The 22,411-nt window shown below is 41.4% G+C and overlaps 1 protein-coding gene across 5 annotated transcripts in view; it reads right to left on the reverse strand.

Annotated features, from left to right (window-relative positions):
• Window positions 1–22,411, reverse strand: part of G3BP1 (G3BP stress granule assembly factor 1) — a 52,228-nt gene that overhangs the window by 15,928 nt on the left and 13,889 nt on the right. For 3 of the 5 annotated variants that reach the window (XM_080674173.1, XM_080674172.1, XM_080674176.1), the window contains 9 exons: window positions 15,019–15,131; window positions 12,064–12,145; window positions 10,809–10,982; window positions 5,085–5,175; window positions 4,073–4,166; window positions 2,404–2,605; window positions 1,314–1,415; window positions 942–1,053; window positions 599–727 (listed from right to left, as the gene is read on the reverse strand). In XM_080674173.1, coding sequence (XP_080530299.1) covers window positions 599–727; window positions 942–1,053; window positions 1,314–1,415; window positions 2,404–2,605; window positions 4,073–4,166; window positions 5,085–5,175; window positions 10,809–10,982; window positions 12,064–12,145; window positions 15,019–15,113 — 1,081 coding nt within the window. In that variant the 5' untranslated portion in view covers window positions 15,114–15,131. The remainder of the gene's footprint in view (window positions 1–598; window positions 728–941; window positions 1,054–1,313; window positions 1,416–2,403; window positions 2,606–4,072; window positions 4,167–5,084; window positions 5,176–10,808; window positions 10,983–12,063; window positions 12,146–15,018; window positions 15,132–22,411) is intronic. The other 2 variants (XM_080674175.1, XM_080674174.1) reach the window with 1 other exon arrangement.

The following is a 22,411-nucleotide window of genomic DNA, read 5'->3' on the forward strand; positions in this document are numbered from 1 at the left end:
GCACCCCTATGTTCATAGCAGCACAATTCACCATAGCTAAGATTTGGAAACAGCCTAAGTGCCCATCAGCAGATGAGTGGATTAAAAAACTATGGTACATCTACACAATGGAATACTATGCTGCAGTAAAAAAAGGAGTTCTTACCATTTGCAACAACATGGATGGAGATGGAGGGCATTATGCTAAGTGAAATAAGCCAGGCAGAGAAAGATAAATATCACATGATCTCACTCATTTGTGGAATATAATGAACAACATAAACTGATGAACAAAAATAGATTCAGAGACAGAGAAACATCAATCAGAAAGTCAAACCTCAGGGAAGGTAGGGAGCTAAGGGGGAGAGATCAACCAAAGGACTTATATGCATGCATATAAGCCTAATCAATGGACACAGACAACAGGTGGGTGGGGGCATGAATGGGAGGTGGGGGGTAAAGGGGGGAATAAGGACACATATGTAATACCTTAATCAATAAAGAAAAAAATAATAAATAAAAATAAATAAATAATTACATATGTGGCTCATCTTTTATTTCTATTGGGCAGTGCTGCATTAGATGAATCTAGTCTAGTGTTTAAAACTCAATCACCTACTTTGAAAGAAATCTTTAAGCTCTGATTTGTCAACCTCATGAGGCAGATTGCCAATGAAGAGTTGGTGACTGTCAGGGTGTCTCACGATTCTTCGGGGTTCAACATCACCTTGCTCACCAGCCTCACGGACTTAAGAGAAAACAAAAGCAACAAGGAAAGACAAAGACAGCTTTCAGTGACTATACCATACAAGTGTTTTCTCTTTACCCTAAATAAAGGTAATTTCAACTCTCAGGTAATTTTTTAATCTAAGAAAATATTGAGCACAGCCCTCCCGCGAAAAAAACAAGGTACCCACTTCAAAATCCCCCAAACTGGAAAAGTCATCCTTCTGAGCTCTTACTTGGTCTAGGTCCCCTCTGGGGAGGAATATTTATCCGTTGTTCTCGAACTCTTTGATCCCTCTGAGGCCTCTGCGGTGGAATCTGAGATTCAGGCTTAGACTCTGGGCGAGGCTGAAACATTTCTAAGTTAACTTTTGTGTAAAAATAAAGCAAGCTTACTTTTTTTCTTGTGAAGTTTCCTAGCTAACAATAAGGTTTAAACTAGAATATGACAATTCTCTCTCACACACAAAAATCATTAAAAACTATCTTTTACCCTTCTCCTCTGGTCTTACAATATTAGTTTCCACATTCTCTAAAGCACTATGAAACCACAGTACACAAAATAAAAATAGATTCGCCTTAATATGCAAGCTGAATTAGAAATTTACCTGTGAAGCTGGTACTTTAACAACATGAGGTGGTATCCCAGTAACTGGAACAGCACCACTGGGTGGAAGGTTCTTACTGGTCACAGATGCCCAGGAAAATGTCTAAGGTAACAAACACCAATACCAGCTGATTATATCATACATTAAAACAACATAAAAGCCATTAGTTCTTCATTTCTTGTACATGCATCACATTTTCATAGGCATGGTAGTTTATAAGTATCTTGAGATTACTCTCCCCGCTCCCCATTTACATATTTAGTACTAAAATTTCTTAGAAATGCTATAATATAAACACTGATCCAATGTTATCAACTTTATAATTATCTTAAACCCCTTTTCTATCCATATAAAAATCACTAAATCCTGTTATTTAACTCTGAATTATCTTCTTTCCATCTCCATTGCCATGTCCCTAATCCAAAATATCATTCATTTTCTCTCTCTCCAGAATTAATATAACAGCCACCTAACAACTGATCATTCATTCTCAATCCAGCCAACCCACTTTTCTACCTGCAAGGCACTAAAACATATTTCTTCACAGAGTACCAATTGCAAAGGTTCTGGGAGTTCAGTTATCATCATCCTGATGTGACAGGAGTTACTGAAAAGTTTCAACATTTTGAAATCAGGTTTCTCACCAGGAAAGTAGTTACCATTTCAATAGTTTGCTTCTACTCCTACCATAAAGTTATCCTCAATTAGATTTCATCAAAAAAGGGAAGAAAGTCCATTGTGTCATATTTTTTTTAAAGATACATCACCATTTGTTTATTATAACAAGCATGTAATAATGTGCAATTTAAAAGATGAAATATTAAAAAGATGAGGGTTTGTTGACATGGTGATAAAATAACACCTGAAATTTCTGGTACAAAAAGTATTCAAGATTCCTTAGAGGGGAAAGAAAAGTTACTTTTGATTTTAAAGCAATATGCATCTCTTATCTGAGGCATGGCTCAATGTGTTAAGAAATTTCCCTGAGCCACCAATATGAAAATGCACATACAGAAGTCAACCAAGCACAACAAAAGAGAGATTTAAAGGTAAATAAGAAGGAGAGTAAAAATAAAGACATGCTACACACCCTCAAGTCTTCCTGCGCTGTCTGAGCAATGTCTGTGGGTGCTGGGGAAGAACTCTTCTGAGCATCCTCAGGAGCAGTTTCCTCCAATACTGGCTCACACTTCTCCTCTTGGATTTCAGATACAGGTTCTTGCTCCGGTTCTGGTTCAGGATCAGGCTCAGGTTCAGCAACAGGTTCCTCTAAATGTTCTTCCAAGTCATTGCTTTCACAGAAAAATTTGAGAAATATCATTCTGCCTCCATTGATTTAGCAAAAAATTCTGAAGTATTTATTAATTAACTATAGAGACCTGAACCCAAAAAAGATCTAAGAAATACATGTCTGAGTATTAAAACAAGGCAATTTTTTAGAAAAGCAATCAATGAGTCTGGCCGGTGTGGCTCCGTGGTTGAGTGTCAACCTATGAATCAGGAGGTCACAGTTCAATTTCCAAGTTGCAGGCTCAATCCCCAGAGGCTGGGGGTGGGGGTGGGGGTGTGTGTGCAGGAAGCAGCCAACCAATGATTCTCTCTCATCATTGATGTTTCTCTCTCTCTCTCTCTCTCTCTCTCTCTCTCCCTCTCTCTCTCACCCTTCCTCTCTGAAATTAATAAAAATATGTATTTTTTAAAAACAACAAACAAAAAAGCACTCAATGAGCAAACCTTAACTACAGTTAGATTGGCTCAATTCTCATAAGCAAATGCATCAAAATGGATCAAAACTATTACAATTTTTCCGATCACACAACTCTAATAGGCTGTGAGGAGGGGGCAAGGGTAGTTGAGCTGTTCAATAGGTACAGTTTGTTTTGCAGGATGAAAAGTTCCAGAGATGTGTTGTACAACCATGTGCATATAGTTAACACTACTATACATTACAATTAAATGGTTAAGAAGGTAAATTTTGTTATGTGATTTTACCACACAAATAAAACCTCTCATAATAAAATAGGTAAAAAAAGACATTAGTTATGATTCAGAATAATAGTTCTTTAACTTTCACATAAATCAGTTTGTTAAAGCTGTAGATGCTTTCCCCCCTGAAATTCTAACTCGGTAGGTTTGTAGAACAATAAGTCATTTTCAACCAGCTACGCAGGTGAGTACTGTGATAAGTTCATCAGTACACCTTAAGAAACATTTGAAAATATCCTTTAAGCACTGAATATTAACATTACTGGTATCACATGGCAACACATAAATACTGTAGTAATTTCTATTCCTATCTAACACATTTCTGTTCTGGTTGTAGATTTAAAAAAAAACACCTAAGATACAATAGCACATTAATTGTCTCAGTTAATTAGTGAAATTCTTTACTGCTACAAATCATGTCTGAATTTCTATCAATTTATGCCTAATCTCTAAACAAGTCCTAGTAACTTTATAGCCATCCTCTTCCCCAAAGCATTTAATGCAATGGCTTGCTAGGATGTGTTGGTAAGAAATCCTAACTCTTTTACACTTCTACCCAGAAAAAAACTAAGCCAAAAAGCAACTGGTAGATACTATTTAAATAGTCCTCATAATGCAAAGTATATTGAACACATTATAGATTTTTGTCTTTTGGGAAATTATCACCATTTTCTGAGGTAATTCTGAGATTACATGACTGCCCTCTAACAAAGGGAAAGACCAAACAACCCCAATTCTCAAGCAGCTCTGGACAGAAAAACAGTTTTCCTTACCTGACAGTCTGATCATAGAAAGTTCCAGCATCATCAGGTACCACTTCTGGTGTTTGCTGTCTTTCTTCAGGTTCCTCTACTTCTTCCTCAGATTCTAAGTGAGAAAAGAAACGTAAAGTACTTTGTGCTTACTTAATTCACAAATAAATTCTCTTTCACAATGTTCATCATAATAAAAAAGGCAGACTTAAGAAAAGCAGATATATATTTAAAAAGTCAAGAAAATAAGGCAATTTAGTAAAATCATAGCATAGGCTTTAAGGACACTGTAGTGTCGGGTTAAGAACATGGAATCTGAGGTCATATTGCCAGTAATCCAATACAGGCTGTACCACCAAATCAGCTATATGCCATCAGGAAAATTACTTCTCTTTATTGCAGTGTCCTAATCTATTAAACGGAAACAACAGTGCCTAAAGTACTTACTTATCTATAAGGCCATAGTATTACATAATAAATACAAAGCACTTAGAATCGTCTCAGCCATACAGAAATTGTTCTGAGACAATTCTCCATGGGTCTCCAGTGTTTCTACACATCTTACAATTGAAGCAATGGCTATCCTTTGTTCCAGACTATCTTTTAAGAACATTTACAGAGCAAACAACCTCAGAAAACAGTGTTTCCCTCCAGATACAAGGGCAGGCATGTCCATTCTAAAAGATCTGGGTGGGTTCCCTAAACTTATGGTTCCATTCTTATAAGGCATCCCATTGCAATGCAGGTATCATTTGGACTTCAATGTCCTGTAGAAATTGTGACCAAAAAAATGCTACTTGTTTTTGCTGTAATAGCCTGTCTACCTCTGACTTAGGAGTTTTATGTCTTCTACCAATATCCATTAAGTAGACTAACCTGTTAGCTTCAAGTAGATTAAAAATTCAGGCCCTTCATACATCTTGACAATTACAAGTTGTTAATGAAGAATACAGAGTATAAGGAAAACATTCAAGAAACCCACATTCTTTCAGGTTAATTAATGCCATCAAAAAAATTTAGGCAAGTAACTTACCCTCCTGAGGCTCAGTGACAAAGCCACCGAAGACCTCATCTTGGTATCTGAAGATATCATTGTGAACGTAGAACTTATTTGCAACAGAGCCCTGCAACACCAACAAAAAGTTTTTACTTACTCAGCAGACTTTTAAAAAGCCAAATCACCCTACACTGGCAGTTCTCAACTAAGGGCATTATTGCCCCTCCAAGGAGCTACTTGGCAATACCTGCAGGCATTTCCGTTTTCACATAGGGAGTGCAACTGACAACTATGAGTAGAGGAGAGGGATGCTGCTAAGCATCCTTCAATGCACAGAACAGCCAGCCACAACAAAGACTTATTGGCCTAAAATATTAACTGTGCCAAGGTTGTAAAACCCTACTCTATATTATGGCTATTAAAAACAACACTCAAATGTATGGCTTGCTCTTTTTTATTTTTTTAAATTATAAGAAAAAGTTTACTTAGAAAGCTACATAGGTAGTAGAAGTGATCCAGCTGGGCTGCATAAGCTCAGGAATCAAGTTACAGAGGCAGAGAAGAGCCCTTAGAGCTTAGGAGAGAGAAAGGCAAAGGTAATGTGCCTGGAGGGGTGTGAGTTGGGGGGAGTGGAGAAGGGGAAGGGAAAGGCGCTGGCATGCTCCCAAGTGAAAGAGCTTCAAATACATGGTTTGCTTTACATACCAACAGTTGGATGCCCAAAATGTGATAAAGCTTTAAGGATGTAAGATGCCACAGCCCTCACCTCAAATCATTTCTTGAACAACAAATACCTATTGCCAACTTCAGCAGACATTTTAAATTCCCCAATTCTGTAACCAAGACTATTGATACAAGCACTCAAGAGTGGGGTAGCTGAAAAAGTTTGCCTACACTAGATTAAGATACTCTTGAGTCTAAATCCAACTATGTCAACTACTAGTTATTCAACCTCTAAGACTGTTTCCTCATCTGTAAAAAGGAATACCAACATATACCTTAGATCTTTCAGTATTAAATGAGCTAGACTTTTCCTCTTTTATATCCCAACTAACTCCATGCAGATTCAGAAAGTCATCAGCAGTTTTACATTGTAGATAATCAAAGCCTTCCTCTAAAAATTATGACTACAATGACATGTAATTTTCAAAGACAACTGAATTATTTTATGTTCAAACAGTAAAATGATAGGGGGCTTTTAGATTCACAATCCTAAACAGATTATCTTAAGAATAATGATAAAGAAAACATTTAATCAGCAAGTCCTTAGTGAGCCACTTCCACAGACTTTGCAGATAGGCTTCCTGCCATGGTTCAGTCTGGACCAGTTAGGAAAACAGTACAAAAGCAATTATTCAACATAAATCTGTGGTCCTATATAAGCATGATAACTAAAAAGAGCCAGGGCTCCTTGAAGAAAACAGCTGATCCAGGGCTAGGGCTGGGGCTGGAACTGGAGCAGAGACAGTGCAAGATGAGCCTGAAGCATCTTCTGCCACAAAGTTACAAAGTGATTAAAAGAAAAAAAAAGATACATACACACACACACACACACACACACACACACACACATACAGAAGCTGGCTAAAAGGGGTTCACACTTACCATTTCTGGGACATTTTAGACATTAATATAAAGTTAGCAATGGATTAAATCCATCACATAAAACTTCATGAGTGACAAGATAGGAGAAAAGTCAAAGCTCTTTAAAGTAGAATACCAATTAATATTGAATGATAGAGGACAGAAACCAAAATGGCGGCATAGGTAAGCACCTAAACTGCTGCCTCGCACAACAATTTCAAAACTACAACTAAAAGACAGAACGGACACCATCCAGAACCACAGGAAAGCTGGCCGAGTGAAAATTCTACAACTAGAAGGAAAGAGAAAAGCTCACAGAGAATTGGAGGTACAGCAAAGGGTCTTTGTGCGCGCAGAGAGGAAGGGTGGCTGAGAGCCTGGCTGACTTTCTCTGGCGGAAGGGGGGAAGGAAGCCCCCGACCGCACTGAACCCCAGTTCTGACTGCACTGAACCCCAGTTCCGGGCGAACGCCTGGGGACCCACACTCTTACGGGGGGAGTCTGGACTCTCGAGCGGAGACTCGGGAGCCGGGGAAGGCGGAGGACTGAAAGCGCACGCGCGCTAGTGCGCACAAAGGCTGCGGAGGTTGCCATAGGCTTTCCCTAGTGGAAGGGAGTCAGAGGCTCCTGACTGCACTGAACCCCAGTTCTGACTGCACTGAACCCCAGTTCCAGGCGAGCCCCTGGGGACCCACGCTCTTGTGGGAGGAGTCTAGACTCTCGGGCGGAGACTCGGGAGCCGGGGAAGTCAGAGGACTGAAGGTGCGCGCGTGCGCGCAAGGGCAAGGCTGACGGGAAGCAAAGACTGTCTGCTCCGCCCTGAGACTCCACCCCATCTAAGCTGAGCACAGAGGCTATTGCAATTTGGGAAGTCTAATCCTATAAGGCTGTCTCCAGCACCAAACTTCTCCCAGCATAGACACAGCTGATCCTTACAGCCAACTGGCCTGGAGGTCAATTCCTCCCAGTGATACCAACAACAATCAAAACTTAATTACAACAAGGCTGTACACACAGTCCACAAAGGGGTGCACCAAGAGTGTCCACCTCAGGTTAACTGGGGAGGCAGACCCACTGGGCCATATTGGAAACCTAGCACACAAATCTACCTTACCAACTCAGGGAAGCAGTGAAAATGCGGCGTCATAGAAACAGATCACAAATGAAAGAAATGGAGGAAAATAAACGACTAGATATAGAATTCAAAACCACGGTTATAAGGCTTTTCAAGAATATCCTAGAAAAGGCTGATAAATATAACGAGACCCTCGAAGATATGAAAAAGGACCAACTAGAAATTAACCATACACTGACTGAAATAAAAAATATTATACAGAGACCCAAAAACAGAATAGAGGAACACAAGAATCAAGTCAAAGAATTGAAATACAAAGAAGCAAAAAACACTCAACCGAAAAAGCAAAAAGAAAAAAAAAAAATCCAAAAAGTTGAAGATAGTGTAAGAAGCCTCTGGGACAACTTCAAGCGTACCAACATCAGAATTATGGGGGTGCCAGAAGAAGAGAGAGAGCAAGATACTGAAAACCTATTTGAAGAAATAATGACCGAAAACTTCCCCCACCTGGTGAAAGAAATAGACTTACAAGTCCAGGAAGCACACAGAACCCCAAACAAAAGGAATCCAAAGAGGACCACACCAAGACACATCATAATTAAAATGCCAAGAGCAAAAGACAAAGAGAGAATATTAAAAGCAGCAAGAGAAAAACAGTTAGTTACCTACAAGGGAGCACCCATACGACTGTCAGCTGACTTCTCAACAGAAACTATGCAGGCCAGACGGGAGTGGCAAGAAATTTTCAATGTGATGAATAGCAAGAACCTACAACCAAGATTACTCTACCCAGCAAAGCTATCATTCAGAATTGAAGGGCAGATAAAGAGCTTCACAGATAAGAAAAAGCTAATGGAGTTCATCACCACCAAACCAGTATTATATGAAATGCTGAAAGGTATTCTTAAAGAAGAGGAAGAAGAAAAAAGTAAAGATAAAAATTATGAACAACAAATACATATCTGTCAACAAGTGAACCTAAAAATCAAGTGAATTAAAAACCTGAGGAACAGAATAATCTGGTGAATATAATAGAATCAGGGGCATAGAAAGGGAGTAGAATGATAATTCTCAGGGGGAAAGGGGTATGGGGGGTTCAGGAAGAGTCTGGACAAAAATCATACACCTATGGATGAGGACAGTGGGGGGGGGGGGGGAGGTAAGGGCAGTGGGGTGGGAACCGGGTGGAGGGGAGCTATGGGGTGAAAAAGGAGAAACAATTGTAATAATCTGAATAAAGATTTATTAATAAAAAATAAATAAATAAATAAAATAAAAAACAACAAAACCAAAAAAAAAAAAATATATTGAATGATAGAATCAGATAATCATCATTTGTAACTACTCAGAGTAGCAGTTAGTTCTGGCAAGAATCATCAATGAATGAAAAAACTAGTACATAAGTCTGATGAAGAACGGGGTCTTTGGCCCTAGCTGGTTTGGCTCAGTGGATAGAGCGTCGGCCTGAGGACTGAAGGGTCCTGGGTTCGATTCTGGTCAAAGGTACATGCCTGGGTTATGGGATCTATCCCTAGTTGGGGGGGGGGGGGGGGCTGCAGAAGGCAGCCAATCAATGATTCTCTCTCATCATTGATGTTTCTCTCTCTCTCTTTCCCCCCTTCCTCTCTGAAATCAATAAAAATATATTTTTAAAAAAGAACAGGGTATTTGCAGTCTCAAAGAACCACCCACAATCTACACTAATAAAAGAGAAACATGCAAATTAACCATTACTCCGCTACACCCACCAGCCACGCCCACCAGCCAATCAGGAGTGAGCATGCAAATTAACCCAACCAATATGGCGGCCAGCCATGGAGCTGGAGCAAGCAGGCTTGGGTTGCCCCGGCAATGGAGGAAGCCAAGCTTCCCAACCGGGTCTCAGCTCAAGGCTACAAAGTTTCAATTATAGAAGATAGATAAATCCTAGATACTTGCTTCCAGCCGGCCCTGGCCTCCACTCAAGGAGGCACTGGGGGAAAAAAAAAAGGAGGGGCTGGGACCTTGGGTCGCCGGGGGGTGATCAGGCCAGGATGGGACGGCAGGGGCCGTTGGGGGTAAGCAGACAAGCAGGGGAGCCAGTTGGGGGTGAGCAGGCCAGCAAGAGGGGCAGTTGGGGGTGATCTGGCTGGCAGGGGGGCATTTAGGGGCGAACAGGCCAGTGGCAGGGGGCAGTTGGGGGCAAGCAGGCCGGCAGGCAGAGTGGTTAGGGGCAATCAGGCAGGCAGGTGAGCGGCTGGAGCCAGCAGTCCCGGATTGTGAGAGGGATGTCCAACAGCTGGTTTAGGCCCAATCCATGTAAACCGGCAGTAGGACATCCTTCGAGGGGTCCCAGATTGGAGAGGGTGCAGGCCGGGCTGAGGAACACCCCCACCCCATGCACGAATTTCATGCACCGGGCCACTAGTTTATTTATAAATGAGCAAAGTAAAACTTCAGAGTGGCGAAACCTGTTGACCATTGCCTTAAGTGGCGAAAGTTAACATCACTAATAAGAAGATTAAAGGAAATCAAGAGCCTCCCTAATGAGGCAATGAAAAAACATATGTGTATAACTTAAATCTAATCACAAGAAGTATCAGACAATTCAAACTGAGGCATTCTACAAAGAAACTTGATCATACTCTTCCAAAATGTCAATGCCACCAAAAAACAAAAAATAAAAGCAAACTAAAGAGACATCAGAGCTATACACAATGTGTACTCCTGTACTCAATCTTGGACCGGGGTGGTGGATGGGGATTACTGTAAAGGACATTATTGGGAAGACAACCAAAATTTAAATATGGACTATAGATTAATAACTATATTACATCAATACTTCATGAATTTGATAACTATACTATGGTTATGAAATGCTCACTTAAGTATTTGAAGATGACTAGGCATATTTCTAACTTACTATCAAATGGTTTAGAATTTAAAATAATAGGTTAATAGACAAAGAATTCTAAATGTATGGACAAGTGCTGACAGTGGCTCTAGGTAAGAAGTATGTAGGAGTTATTGTACTGTTATTATAACTTTTTTTTTAGTTGGAAATTTCAAAATGAATACTTTTTTAAGAGATGCACAACCATTCACTGTTTCTTTTTTCATACCTCAGGAGCAAGGACAAATGTCTGCATGAATCTCCTCAAAGCCTGATTGTTATTGGAGAGCAATCCCATCACCTGGACCACCACACCATCATTCAAAGTGGCATGAGCATCAACATGGCGAATCTTAGTGTGGCAATTGGTGAAGTTTTGTGACATCACTTTCCTATGGATTTCCTAAGGAATGAAAGCATAGGTTAATGCCTTAAAACTTACACAATCTCCAACAACAAAAAATTTCCCACATAACACAAGTAAAGAGAATTTACATGTTTAAATTACAAACTATACAGACCCTATTCTGATTCATCTTCTTTTTTATATGTAACAGCTTGAGCCAAACTGATGACATATGCCAGGCAGCAAGATGTCAAATGCTCCCCCATAACTTGCTTTAATATAGTATACTTAGAGACCCGGTGCACAAAATGCCTGCCTGAGCTCCCTCACAGTCCCGGACCCCTCACTGTTTACCTCTCGGCTCGCTGCTCCTTAGCACTGTGGCAGAGGCGGGAGAGGCTCCCACCACCACCACAGAGCACCGTAAGCCCAGCTTCTGGCTGAGCGGTGCACCCCTGGTGGGAGCCCACTGACTGCCAGGAGGCAGCTCCTGCATTGAGCATCTGCCCCCTAATGGTCAATGTGCATCATAGCGACCAGTCTTTGTGCCGTAAAGGTCACTTAGGCTTTTATTATATAGATTATATAGATTCCTCGTGACTACCCCTGAGCCTTTTAAATAATTGTCTTGAATAACACACCTAAAAATATTTACAGCTCTTGCCAGTTTAGCTCAGTGGATAGAGCATAGGCCTGGGGACTGAAGGGTCCCAGGTTTGATTCTGATCAAGGGCACATGCCCAGTTGCCCAGTGAGGAGCATGCAGGAGGCAGCCAATCAATGATGCTCTCTCATCACTGATGTTTCTCTCTCTCCCTCCCTCCCTTCCTCTCTAAAATTAATAAAAATATAGTTAAAAAAATATGTAAAAGTTTATAATAGATGACCCCACGCTAAAACCAATAATCTCATATATAAAAAAAAGCTTCACAATATATAATACAAAATGAGCAATGTGACATCATAAGCATTTCAATAACTACCGTATTAACCAAATAGTTATTAAATACCTGAATTTTTCAAAACTTGACAAATTTGATCTTTCAGTATCAGCAAATCTATTAAGCATGCATCTACCTCAATTTTAGGGATTTTTTTCTAGCTGCTAAACCACCTACATAAAGCTTGGTATGCTTACTTTCTGTCCGTAGACTGCATCTGCTGGCTTTCCATTTGAATCCAATCCCCCGTGGACATAAGAAGAGTTCTTTCCATAAAACCTGTCAAACAGGAATATAATTTACTTGTCTTCTTCCTAAGACCAGGTATTAATTTTTCATGTTTGGTACCTAACTGCCTCAGCGGCAGATTCTTGGAAGCAAGAATGTGCTTTCTTTTTCATCTTTGTATACAATCATGGATCCATCCCCTACATGTCAGTAAACACTGCTGAATGGGAATGGATTTGGTCAATGGGGTGAACACTTATTTTACAAGTCACACCTTCCAGGTTTCAGAGTAGGATGATCATGTTGAGAAGGATCTTGGAGATAAAGTCAGGAAGGCCACTTAAAATAAAACAAAAGTCCCTGTTTTCACTCAAGAAGAAATCAGGCAGCTTTGAAATAGATGAGGACACCTATACTCTCCATAGACTTGGAGAGCCCTTTTGTATCCAAGAATGCAGGTGAGGAATTCCCATTAAACTCATCATGCAAGTGTGTTTTAGTAGTTTTTAGTAAAGTTTGCTGATGCACTACAAGCTGTAGATTTTAATTCCCATAGCTTTTTCATTTTTCTCTATCCTCGACTGCTGTGTTCTCATTACAATACTATACTGGATCAGGAAAGCCAACCCACGGTTAACCACCCTATAAGGATTTCTTGATATCTGTCCTTTATATAAATAATTTTTCACAAATGAGCCCATATGTGCCATTCTACATCTTAACTCTACCTCCCCCACCCCCTAAAAGGGGAAAGATCTGGGCCCACAAGACCCCAAGTATACCTTTTAATTGTTAGTTATTAAAAGGTTGCACGTCAGCCAGTGAAATCAATTCACTGCTGGTAAGCCACTTTTCATACCTCAGAGATAAAATGTGAAAAAAAAGGATGTCTTAGAATCAATAAATATCAATATTGATAAGAAATATATGAATGTACTTGGTCAGTTTCTTTCAACTCCTGCTTCTTAAATTAAAATTTACCTAACTTGTAAGGGTACAGAATAAAATTTTGACCTAAAACACAACAAAAGGCCCAGCCAGTGTTGCTCAGTGATTGAGGGTGGACCCATGTACCAAGAGTGGGTGGCAGTTTGATTCCTGGTCAGAGCACATGCCCGGGTTTTGGGCTTGATATCCTGTGAGGGGCATGCAAGAGGCAGCCAATTGATGTTATCTCTCATCAATGTTTCTATCTCCCTTTCCTTTCCTCTCTCTCTAAAAATATTTTTTAAAAAAACTTTAAAAAATTTTAATAAAAAATAAAACACAACAAAAACTTTGGAGACTTTTTCTACCACTAACAGTCATGAATACCAGCAGATTTTTAACTCTTTAGCATCTTTATCTGCAAAATGAGGTTAACTCTCCTACAATTCCTTACAAAAAAGTTTTGGAAAAGATAAAAAAGAAACAGGTACTAGAAATATTTCCCATTTGTAGAGTACATACATAGAAAAATTGTTAGCATGGTTTTACTTCCATGTTTATTTCATGTTTTGATTTATAACAAGCATGTATTATTTCCACTAAAAAGAGCCCCTAATTTTTAAAAGCACAGCAACACTAAAGTATGTTATTACAAGAACGGTCTTCAATATTCTTCAATACATTCTTACTAAATAATTCATGACTCAACAAAAACCAGCAAAACAATGAACAAACAAAAACATGAATATACCTTTACATTTTCAGGCATTATTTTTCGATAATGTATAAGTTTTGGTAACTTAAGTCTAATTTTTAAATACTATATGTAGCCCTGGCGGGTTGTTCAGTGGTTAGAGCATCCACCTGCAGATTGAAGGATCACAGGTTCAATTCGTGGTCAAGGGCACATACCTTGGTTGCAGGTTCCCCAGCCCCAGTAGGGGCGCAGTGCAGGAAGCAACCAATCGATGTGTCTCTCTCAAGTCAATGTTTCTATTACTCTCTACCCTCCTCCTCCCTCCCTTCACTCTCTCTAGAAATAAATGGAAAAAATATCCTTGGATGACAATTAAAAAATTATCTATATGCTAGAGGCCCGGTGCACGAATTCGTGCACAGGTGGGGTCCCTGAGCCTGACTGATGATCAAGGCCTATTGGAGGGCCGGCCAGGGGGAGGGACCGCGGGAGGTTGATTGGCCAGGGGGCAGAGGGGCCATGGGAGGTTGGCTGGCTGGCACCCCAATCGGGGCCATGGAGGGTGGTTGCTGGCCGGGGGGATGGACTGCCGGAGGCTGGCTGTGGGAAAGCACTGACCACCAGTGGGCAGCTCCTGCATTGTGCGTCTGTCCCCTGGTGGTCAGTGCACATCATAGTGAATGCTCGACAGGTCGTTCTGGTTGTTCATAAGAGCTGCCTCCTGGTGGTCAATGCGCTCCCACAGCGGAAGCACAGCTCAGATGACTGATGGGCGCCAGACGCAGGGCTCATGGCTGGCCACCGCAGCCCGGAAACTGCAGTGGAGCAGCAGCGAGCCTACTAAGTGGCGGCAGCAGGCGCAGTGGGGCCGGGATGAGCAGGAGTGGAAGTCAAGAGCAGCAGGTGGCGCTGGACTGCCGGTTTTGGCCCAATCCCCACAGGCTATGCCGAGGGACCACACCGGTGCACAAATCCATGCACCAGGCCTCTAGTAATAATAATATTTGTATATTCTATTTAAAATGGTATCATTTTAACAACCACAATTTATTGGCACTTATATAAAGCACCATTAGACATTTTGACTTGAGGTGGTAAACACACAATACAATATACAGATGATGTATTGTAGAATTATATACCTGAAACCCATATAATTTCATTAACCCATATCACCCCAATAAATTCAATGAAAAGAAAGCACTATTATGCAACAACCCTACAGGTGACGGATGAATAAGAGAATTTCAAGGATAAATAATCACATACTAAAAAACAGCATTTGAAGGAGAACTTTTACCTGTGCAGCATGTCTGGGGCCTGGTTCAGCAGTGTGTAATACTGTCTCACAAATTCCCGCCCGACCAGCAGGGGACTAGGCTTCTCCATAACCATTGCTTTGGTCAATTCAACCTGGAAAAAAACAAGTTAAATCTGTTCAACCGGAAAGACCAAGTACAAAGGGACAAAGTAGCAGGGGAGAAGATAATCATTTAGCTAAAACCAACTCAAAAGTAAAGACAAGATTACTTCAGAAATTCTTGGTTTTAAAAAGAAATAATTACTATGAAAACAAAACACACAGACCAGGTGAGATTTTATACATTGAAATTTATTGTAATCAGAAAAATACTGGGAGAAAAAAAAATCACTATAAAGAATTAATTCATCGCCCTAACCGGTTTGGCTCAGTAGATAGAGCGTCAGCCTGCAGACTGAAGGGTCCCAGGTTCGGTTCTGGTCAAGGGCATGTAGCTTGGTTGCGGGCACATCCCCAGTAGGGGGCGTGCAGGAGGCAGATGATCGATGTTTCTCTCTCGATGTTTTTAACTCTATCCCTCTCCCTTCCTCTCTGTAAAATATCAATAATATATATATCCTATCTAATAAAAGAGTAATATGCAAATTAACCATCACTCTGCTACACCCACAAGCCACGCCCACCAGCCAATCAGGAACGAATATGCAAATAAACCAACCAAGATGGCTACCACCACAGAGAGCAGGAGGGAGCATGGGTTTCCCCGGCAATGGAGGAAGCCAAGCTTTCCGCCTGCCCTTGCCCACCTAGGCCTCCACTCAAGGCTACAAAGTTTCAATGATAGAAGATACATAAACCCAAACAGAAATGGCGGCAGCCACGGAGCTGGAAAGAGCAGGAGGCTAGGGTTGCCCCCGGCGATGGAGGAAGCCAAGCTTCTGCAGCCCTGGCTGGCCCAGGCCTCTGCTTAAGGCTACAAAGTTTCAATTATAGAAGATAAATAAATTCCAACAGAAATGGCTGCCGCCACGGAACAAGCAGAAGGCTTGGCTCTGCTCCAGGCTACGAAGTTTCAATTGTAGAAGATAAATAAGCCCCAGATATCAGGGCCTCCGCTTGGGTTGCCAGGGGGCGTGGCCAGCCTGCAAACCACCACAGGCCCCTCACCCAGGCCACCCCACGCCCCAAGGGAACCCCCACCCTGATCCGGGACACCCTTCAGGGCAAACCAACTGGCCCCCACCCGTGCACCAGGCCTCTATCCTATCTAATAAAAGAGTAATATGCAGATTGACCATCACTCCAACACACAAGATGGCTTGCCCCCATGTGGTCAAAGATCCTGCCCCCATGTGGACATAAGATGGCCACCACAAGATGGCCAGCAAGGGAGGGCAGTTGGGAGGGACCAGGCCTGCAAGGGAGGGCAGTTGTGGGTGATCAGGCCAGCAGGGGAGGGCAGTTGGGAGGGACCAGGTCTCCAAGGGAGGGCAGTTGTGGGCTATCAGGCCAGCAGGGGAGGGCAGTTAGGGGTGACCAAGCCAGCAGAGGAGGGAAGTTGGGGCGACCAGGCCTGCAGGGAAGGGCAGTTGGGAGGGACCCAGGCCTGCAGGGGAGAGCAGTTGGGAGGGACCAGGGCTGCAGGGGAGGGCAGTTAGGGGTGACCAGGCCTGCAGGGGAGGGCAGTTAGGGGCAAACAGGCTGGCAGGGGATCGGTTAGGCATCAATCAGGCTGGCAGGGGAGTGGTTAGGGGTGATCAGGCTGGCAGGCAGAAGCAGTTAGGGGCAATCAGGAAGGCAGGCAGGCGAGCAGTTGGGAGCCAGCAGTCCTGGATTGTGAGAGGGATGTCCGACTGCCCGTTTAGGCCCGATCCCACCATCCCTCGAGGGGTCCCAGACTGGAGAGGGTGCAGGCTGGGCTGAGGGACACCCAACCCCCCCATGCACGAATTTCATGCACTGGGCCTCTAGTATGTGTGTGTGTGTGTATACATATACATATACATATACATATACATATACATATACATATATATATATATATGAATTAATTCATCATTATTCCCAATATTCAATTTTCTTAAACTGAATATAAGAAACTCAAAGGTATATATTTCCATCCTACCATAATTTTCCAAATTAATTTAACCCAGAGTATTCGAGTTATAAATTACAAACATATTCTTATTTATGGAACTATTTCATTTGAGTATGATAAAATCCAACAATAAATATAGCTTAAGACATATGGGCACATACTATACATTTTTAATCAAACTAAGTCAGAGAAATATTTGGTATCTTTAAAAACAAAACCTGGATGTTCTAAATATGCTCAATTTATTCTATAATGGGACTGAAAATAATGTGGGTAAAAAAAGTTAACAAAATGTTTTTACTCAACAAAATAATCCCTATCACCTCAAAATTATCATGATGATTTAAAGTTAGTAGTACCTTTGAGCATTAAGAAAGGTACCTGACAGATACTAAGCCCTCAATTATTGTCAGTTATTATTTTAAAAGAACTTTAATGATACGATTTTCTAATCATTCTGCTGTATATCTGAAACTAATACAAAATAATACTGAAAGTTAACTGTTATTGAAAAAAATTTCAAACCTAAAAAATAGGAAAGAAAAACTTTGAAAGATATTTGGCATGAGATAATCCTAACTTTTCACTTAAGAGATAAAATTATCTTGAATTTAAACACAGAGGGATATATACAGATTACAGTATCAATTAAGGAGACAAATTTTATTTCAGTTTTCTAAAGGATGGGGAAGCCCTAGCCAGTTTGACTCAGGGTATAGAGCGTTGGCCTGTGGACTCAAGGGTCCCAGGTTCAATTCCGGTCAGGGGCACATGCCCAGGTTGCGGGCTCAGTCCCCAGTGGGGGGCGTGCAGGAGGCAGCCAATCAACGATTCCCTCTCATCATTGATGTTTCTGTCTCTCTCTTCCTCTCCCTTTCTCTCTGAAATCAATAAAAATATATTAAAACTAAAAAATAAAATAAAAAAGGATGGGCAAAATGGACTGAGTTTGGTTTGTCAATTCCTGAATAAGCAGTTTGTGGAGATACGTTTATCCTCACCCACTGCATTTCCTCATTGTTTTTTTTCTTTTCCTTTTTTTTAAACTTTATTTTTATTGTTGATATTATTACAGATGTCCCCATCCTTATTATTCTTAAATCTGTCCCACTTACTTGTTTCACCAGAATGTAAGAAATTATTTGAAGGCCTGTTCTGCATTTTCCCCAAATTACAGCCACTATGAAATAGCTTCCCAGTCATACTGAAGAGTAGTTTGCCTGCAGGCATGGTTATGAGGATATCAGTAACAAGAATTTGGATCCCAAGTTTTAAACTAATAAACTTAAAGTAGACTAACCTGAGGCAGAATGCAAAATTGCTTATTTTTTCGGCTCTTGGTCCAGAAAAAGATAATTCCAGATGTTTTTACTGATCCTAGATTCTTCAGAACTTACAGATTACAGTTGGATATTAAAGGTTCTTAATAGTCATCTACCCTGTAGTTTCTGAGTTTTAAGATTTCCCATTACTTACTTAAACCAGAGCAACTACACTTTATATATTAGAGTTCCCATGTAAATTTTCCTTTCTTAAAAGGGCTTAGCTTCTCACACTAGCTGGTTTGGCTCAGTTGATAGAGCATCAGCCTGCAGACCAAAGGGTCCCGGGTTCGATTCCAGTCAAGGGCATGTACCTTGGTTGCAGGCTGTGCCCCGGCCCTGGTCAGGACTCCTGCAGGAGGCAACCAATCGATGTTTCTCTCACATCAATGTTTCTGTCCTTCCCTCTCTCTCTTCCATTCTCTCTAAAAAAAAAAAAAAATCAATGGAAAAATATCCTCGGGTGAGGATTAACAAAAACAATCCTATATAATAAAGAGATAATATTCAAATTGACCATCACTGCAACATACAAGATGGCCACCCCCATATGGACTCAAGATAGCCGCCACAAGATGGCCAGCAGGGGAAGGCAGGCCTGTAAGGGAGGGCAGTTGGAGGTGACCAGGCCTGCAGGGGAGGGCAGTTGGGGGTGACCAGGTCAGCAGGGGAGGGCAGTTGGGGCTGACTGGACCGGCAGGGGAGGGCAGTTGTGGGCAACCAGGCCTGCAAGGGAGGGGATTTGGAGGTGACTAGGCCTGCAGGGGAGGGCAGTTGGGGGCGACCAGGCCTGCAGCAGACAGGGGCGACCAGGCCAGCAGGAGAGGGCAGTTGGGGGCAACCAGGCCTGCAGAGGAAGGCAGTTGGGGGCAACCAGGCCTGCAGGGGAGGGCAGTTGGGGGCGACCAAGCTAGCAAGGGAGGGCAGTTAAGGGTGACCAGGCCGGCAGGGGAGGGCAGTTGGGGGCAACCAGGCCTGCAGCAGACAGGGGTGACCAGGCCAGCAGGGGAGGGCAGTTGGGGGCAATGGGGCCGGCAGGGGAGGGCAGTTAGGGGTGACCAGGCCTGCAGGGGAGGGCAGTTGGGGGCAACCAGGCCTGCAAGGGAGGGCAGCTGGGAGCGACCAGGCCTGCAGCAGTTAGGGGCGACCAGGTTGGCAGGGGAGGGCAGATGGGGGCGATTAGGCCTGCAGGGGAGGGCAGATGGGGGAGACCAGGCCGGCAGGGGAGGACATTTAGGGGGGACCAGGCCTGCAGGGGAGGGCAGTTAGGGGCGATCGGGCTGGCAGGGGAGGACAGTTAGGGGCGATCGGGCTGGCAGGGGAGGGCAGTTAGGCATCGATCAGGCTGGCAGAGGAGTGGTTAGGGGGTGATCAGGCTGGCAGGCAGAAGCAGTTAGGGGCAATTAGGCATGCAGGCAGGCGAGCGGTTGGGAGCCAGCAGTTCTGGAGTGTGAGAGGGATCCCAGATTAGAGAGGGTACAGGCTGGGCTGAGGGACAGCCCCCCTCCCCCGCCCCGCACAAATTTTGTGCACCGGGCCTCTAGTAAATAAAGGTGATTAAATGTTTAAAAAAAAAAAAAAAGGGGCTTAGCTTCTCCACTGAAAAATCACTAACAGTTGACCCAATGTCAGATTAAAGAAAAAATTCCCAGATCACAGAACTAATTTCAAAATGGTAAACCGGTTTTCCAATTCCTCAGAAACTGGTGAAGTTAATATCATTTTTATTCCATTAAGTTGTATTTACATATTTTCAAATATATTGAGGCTGAACAGAAAGTTTTGCTTCCCTGTCTCATCCAAAATATACAATATATCCACAACATAAAAAGCAATTTAAAGGGAACCTTCATGACAGGACTGATAAACCAGAGAAAGAAAACAGTACAATTAAGTAAACACCGATCTTTTTTTTTTTTTTTTTAATGCCCTTAACCTGAATTGAACCCAAGACCCTTTGGTGGATGGGCTGATGCTCCATCCACTGAGCCACACCGGCCTCCTCCTATCTTTTTCCACTAATTGCACTCCCTTCTCTTCAGTACCATATGCTCTTATTCACTAGGCAATACTACAAATGTCATCATTACTAGGCTAATATAACATCAACGTAACTTTGTCCATTGATACTGTCAAGTAGTTTCATTAAAATATAAATTTCTAAGTAACATTTTATCAAACACTATTTCTCATATGCAACCTTCCTATGCAAAAATCCTAAAAATCCTTTAGGTTGTATATCAAAGGTAAAAAAACAAAAAAAAATTTAAATCTCTAGACCACCTCTAGAATTTCTCTTTTCTCCTTCTGTGAGATTCCCTAGATAATTCAAATTAAAAGAATTTTAAGCCGAGGCCGGTTTGGCTCAGTGGATAGAGCGTCGGCCTACGGACTGAAGGGTCCCGGGTTCGATTCCGGTCAAGGGCATGTACCTTGGTTGTGGGCACATCCCCAGTGGGGGGTGTGCGGGAGGCAGCTGACCGATGTTTCTCTCTCATCGAGGTTTCTGGCTCTCTGTCCCTCTCCCTTCCTCTCTGTAAAATGTCAATAAAATATATTTTAAAAAAATAAAATAAAATAAAAGAATTTTAAAAGCTTATTGGTTTCACCGAACCATTATCATCAACATTTTATTTCAGGTCATCACCATAAAACCAAGTAAGTAAAATCAAACATATTTATATGCTAAATTTATCTACATCACATTTGTACATTTTTCTTAACTGCTATAATTCTGGAACTTGTCAGAGAAATACTTATAATTCACCAAGTTTCCAAACATTAATTTTATTAGTTTACTAGCTTAACATAATTGAAAACTAGGTTTATATTTACAATTTCTGAATTTTCCAAACAGATGGTACTTTATTTGGGGTTGAAATTTTCAACTTCAGAAACATGCAATATAGCTACATTGAAATCAAATTTTCAATACTTTGGTACTAAAGTTACAAGTTTTAATGTCGATCATCAGGGTTGCCTCCAAGGCTTATTTATGTATACCACCGGCACATGTGGTTCCACTAAAATGAAAGCTTTGGCTCTTGAAGTCTCTCCTTTAAGCACTTCTATAATAAACATTGAACAATGCGCCCAAGGGAAACTGTAGCAGTATTTAAAAATAATATTCTTGGCAATTATTTCTCAATAAAACTGGGGGGAAAATTATGTCCACGAGACTGAAATACATGGTATTTTAGTAGAAAGGAACTGTATTGCTTCACTGTTCAAAAAAGGGGCTGATTTCAAAATTAAAATATCAAAGGCTTCAAGAATTCCACATTAGGAAGAATGCAAGCTTCTTACTACATGTTACATTTCTTAAGAATAGAGATCATTTCTTACATAACTTTCTACTCCTAAAACTTAATAGTAGATGAAACATAACAGGAAATAAAAGTTTTCTTTCATTCAACATTCTCACACAAAAGGGGGTTAAAATTTTATGCAAGCAAAATGAATATCTGACCATCCATTTGTCAGGGTTTGTATAATTTAGATTAAGATAGCAGGCATAACATTGTTTCTTTAAAGGTTAAGAAAAGACTATGGTTAAGGTGGCTAGAAGATAAGTTGCCTGACAGGGAACTGACTGAAAAGGATCACGGGAACTGGTTAGGGTGAGAAAAATGCATGTGTTAAGGTGAAAGTTACATGTATATGACTTCACAAACTGAACCTTTACATTCTATGATCTTACTGTTTGTGAAGTACACCTCAAAAATTCTAAAAAAATTTTTTAAAAAAACCTTCCACGTTTAAAAAAAATCCTGACTTTTTTTTTTGGGTGGGGGGGTACATGTAGAAGAGAGTATGGGGGGATAAATGGTGATGGGAAAAAATAAGGAAAAAAAAGATAGCATTTGGACAGGTGTCAATAAAGCTATTTTTGCATGTGATATTAAAAAAATCCTGAAGACATCATAAAATGTATTGAAATAATTAAGATTACTGGACCACTAACAGCATCAGTGACTACAATATGTTTAGGGAAGTTCTTAGCTAATCTAAG

This window comes from Plecotus auritus, assembly GCF_963455305.1.
Source record: "Plecotus auritus genome assembly, chromosome: 6".
Taxonomy (NCBI): domain Eukaryota; kingdom Metazoa; phylum Chordata; class Mammalia; order Chiroptera; family Vespertilionidae; genus Plecotus; species Plecotus auritus.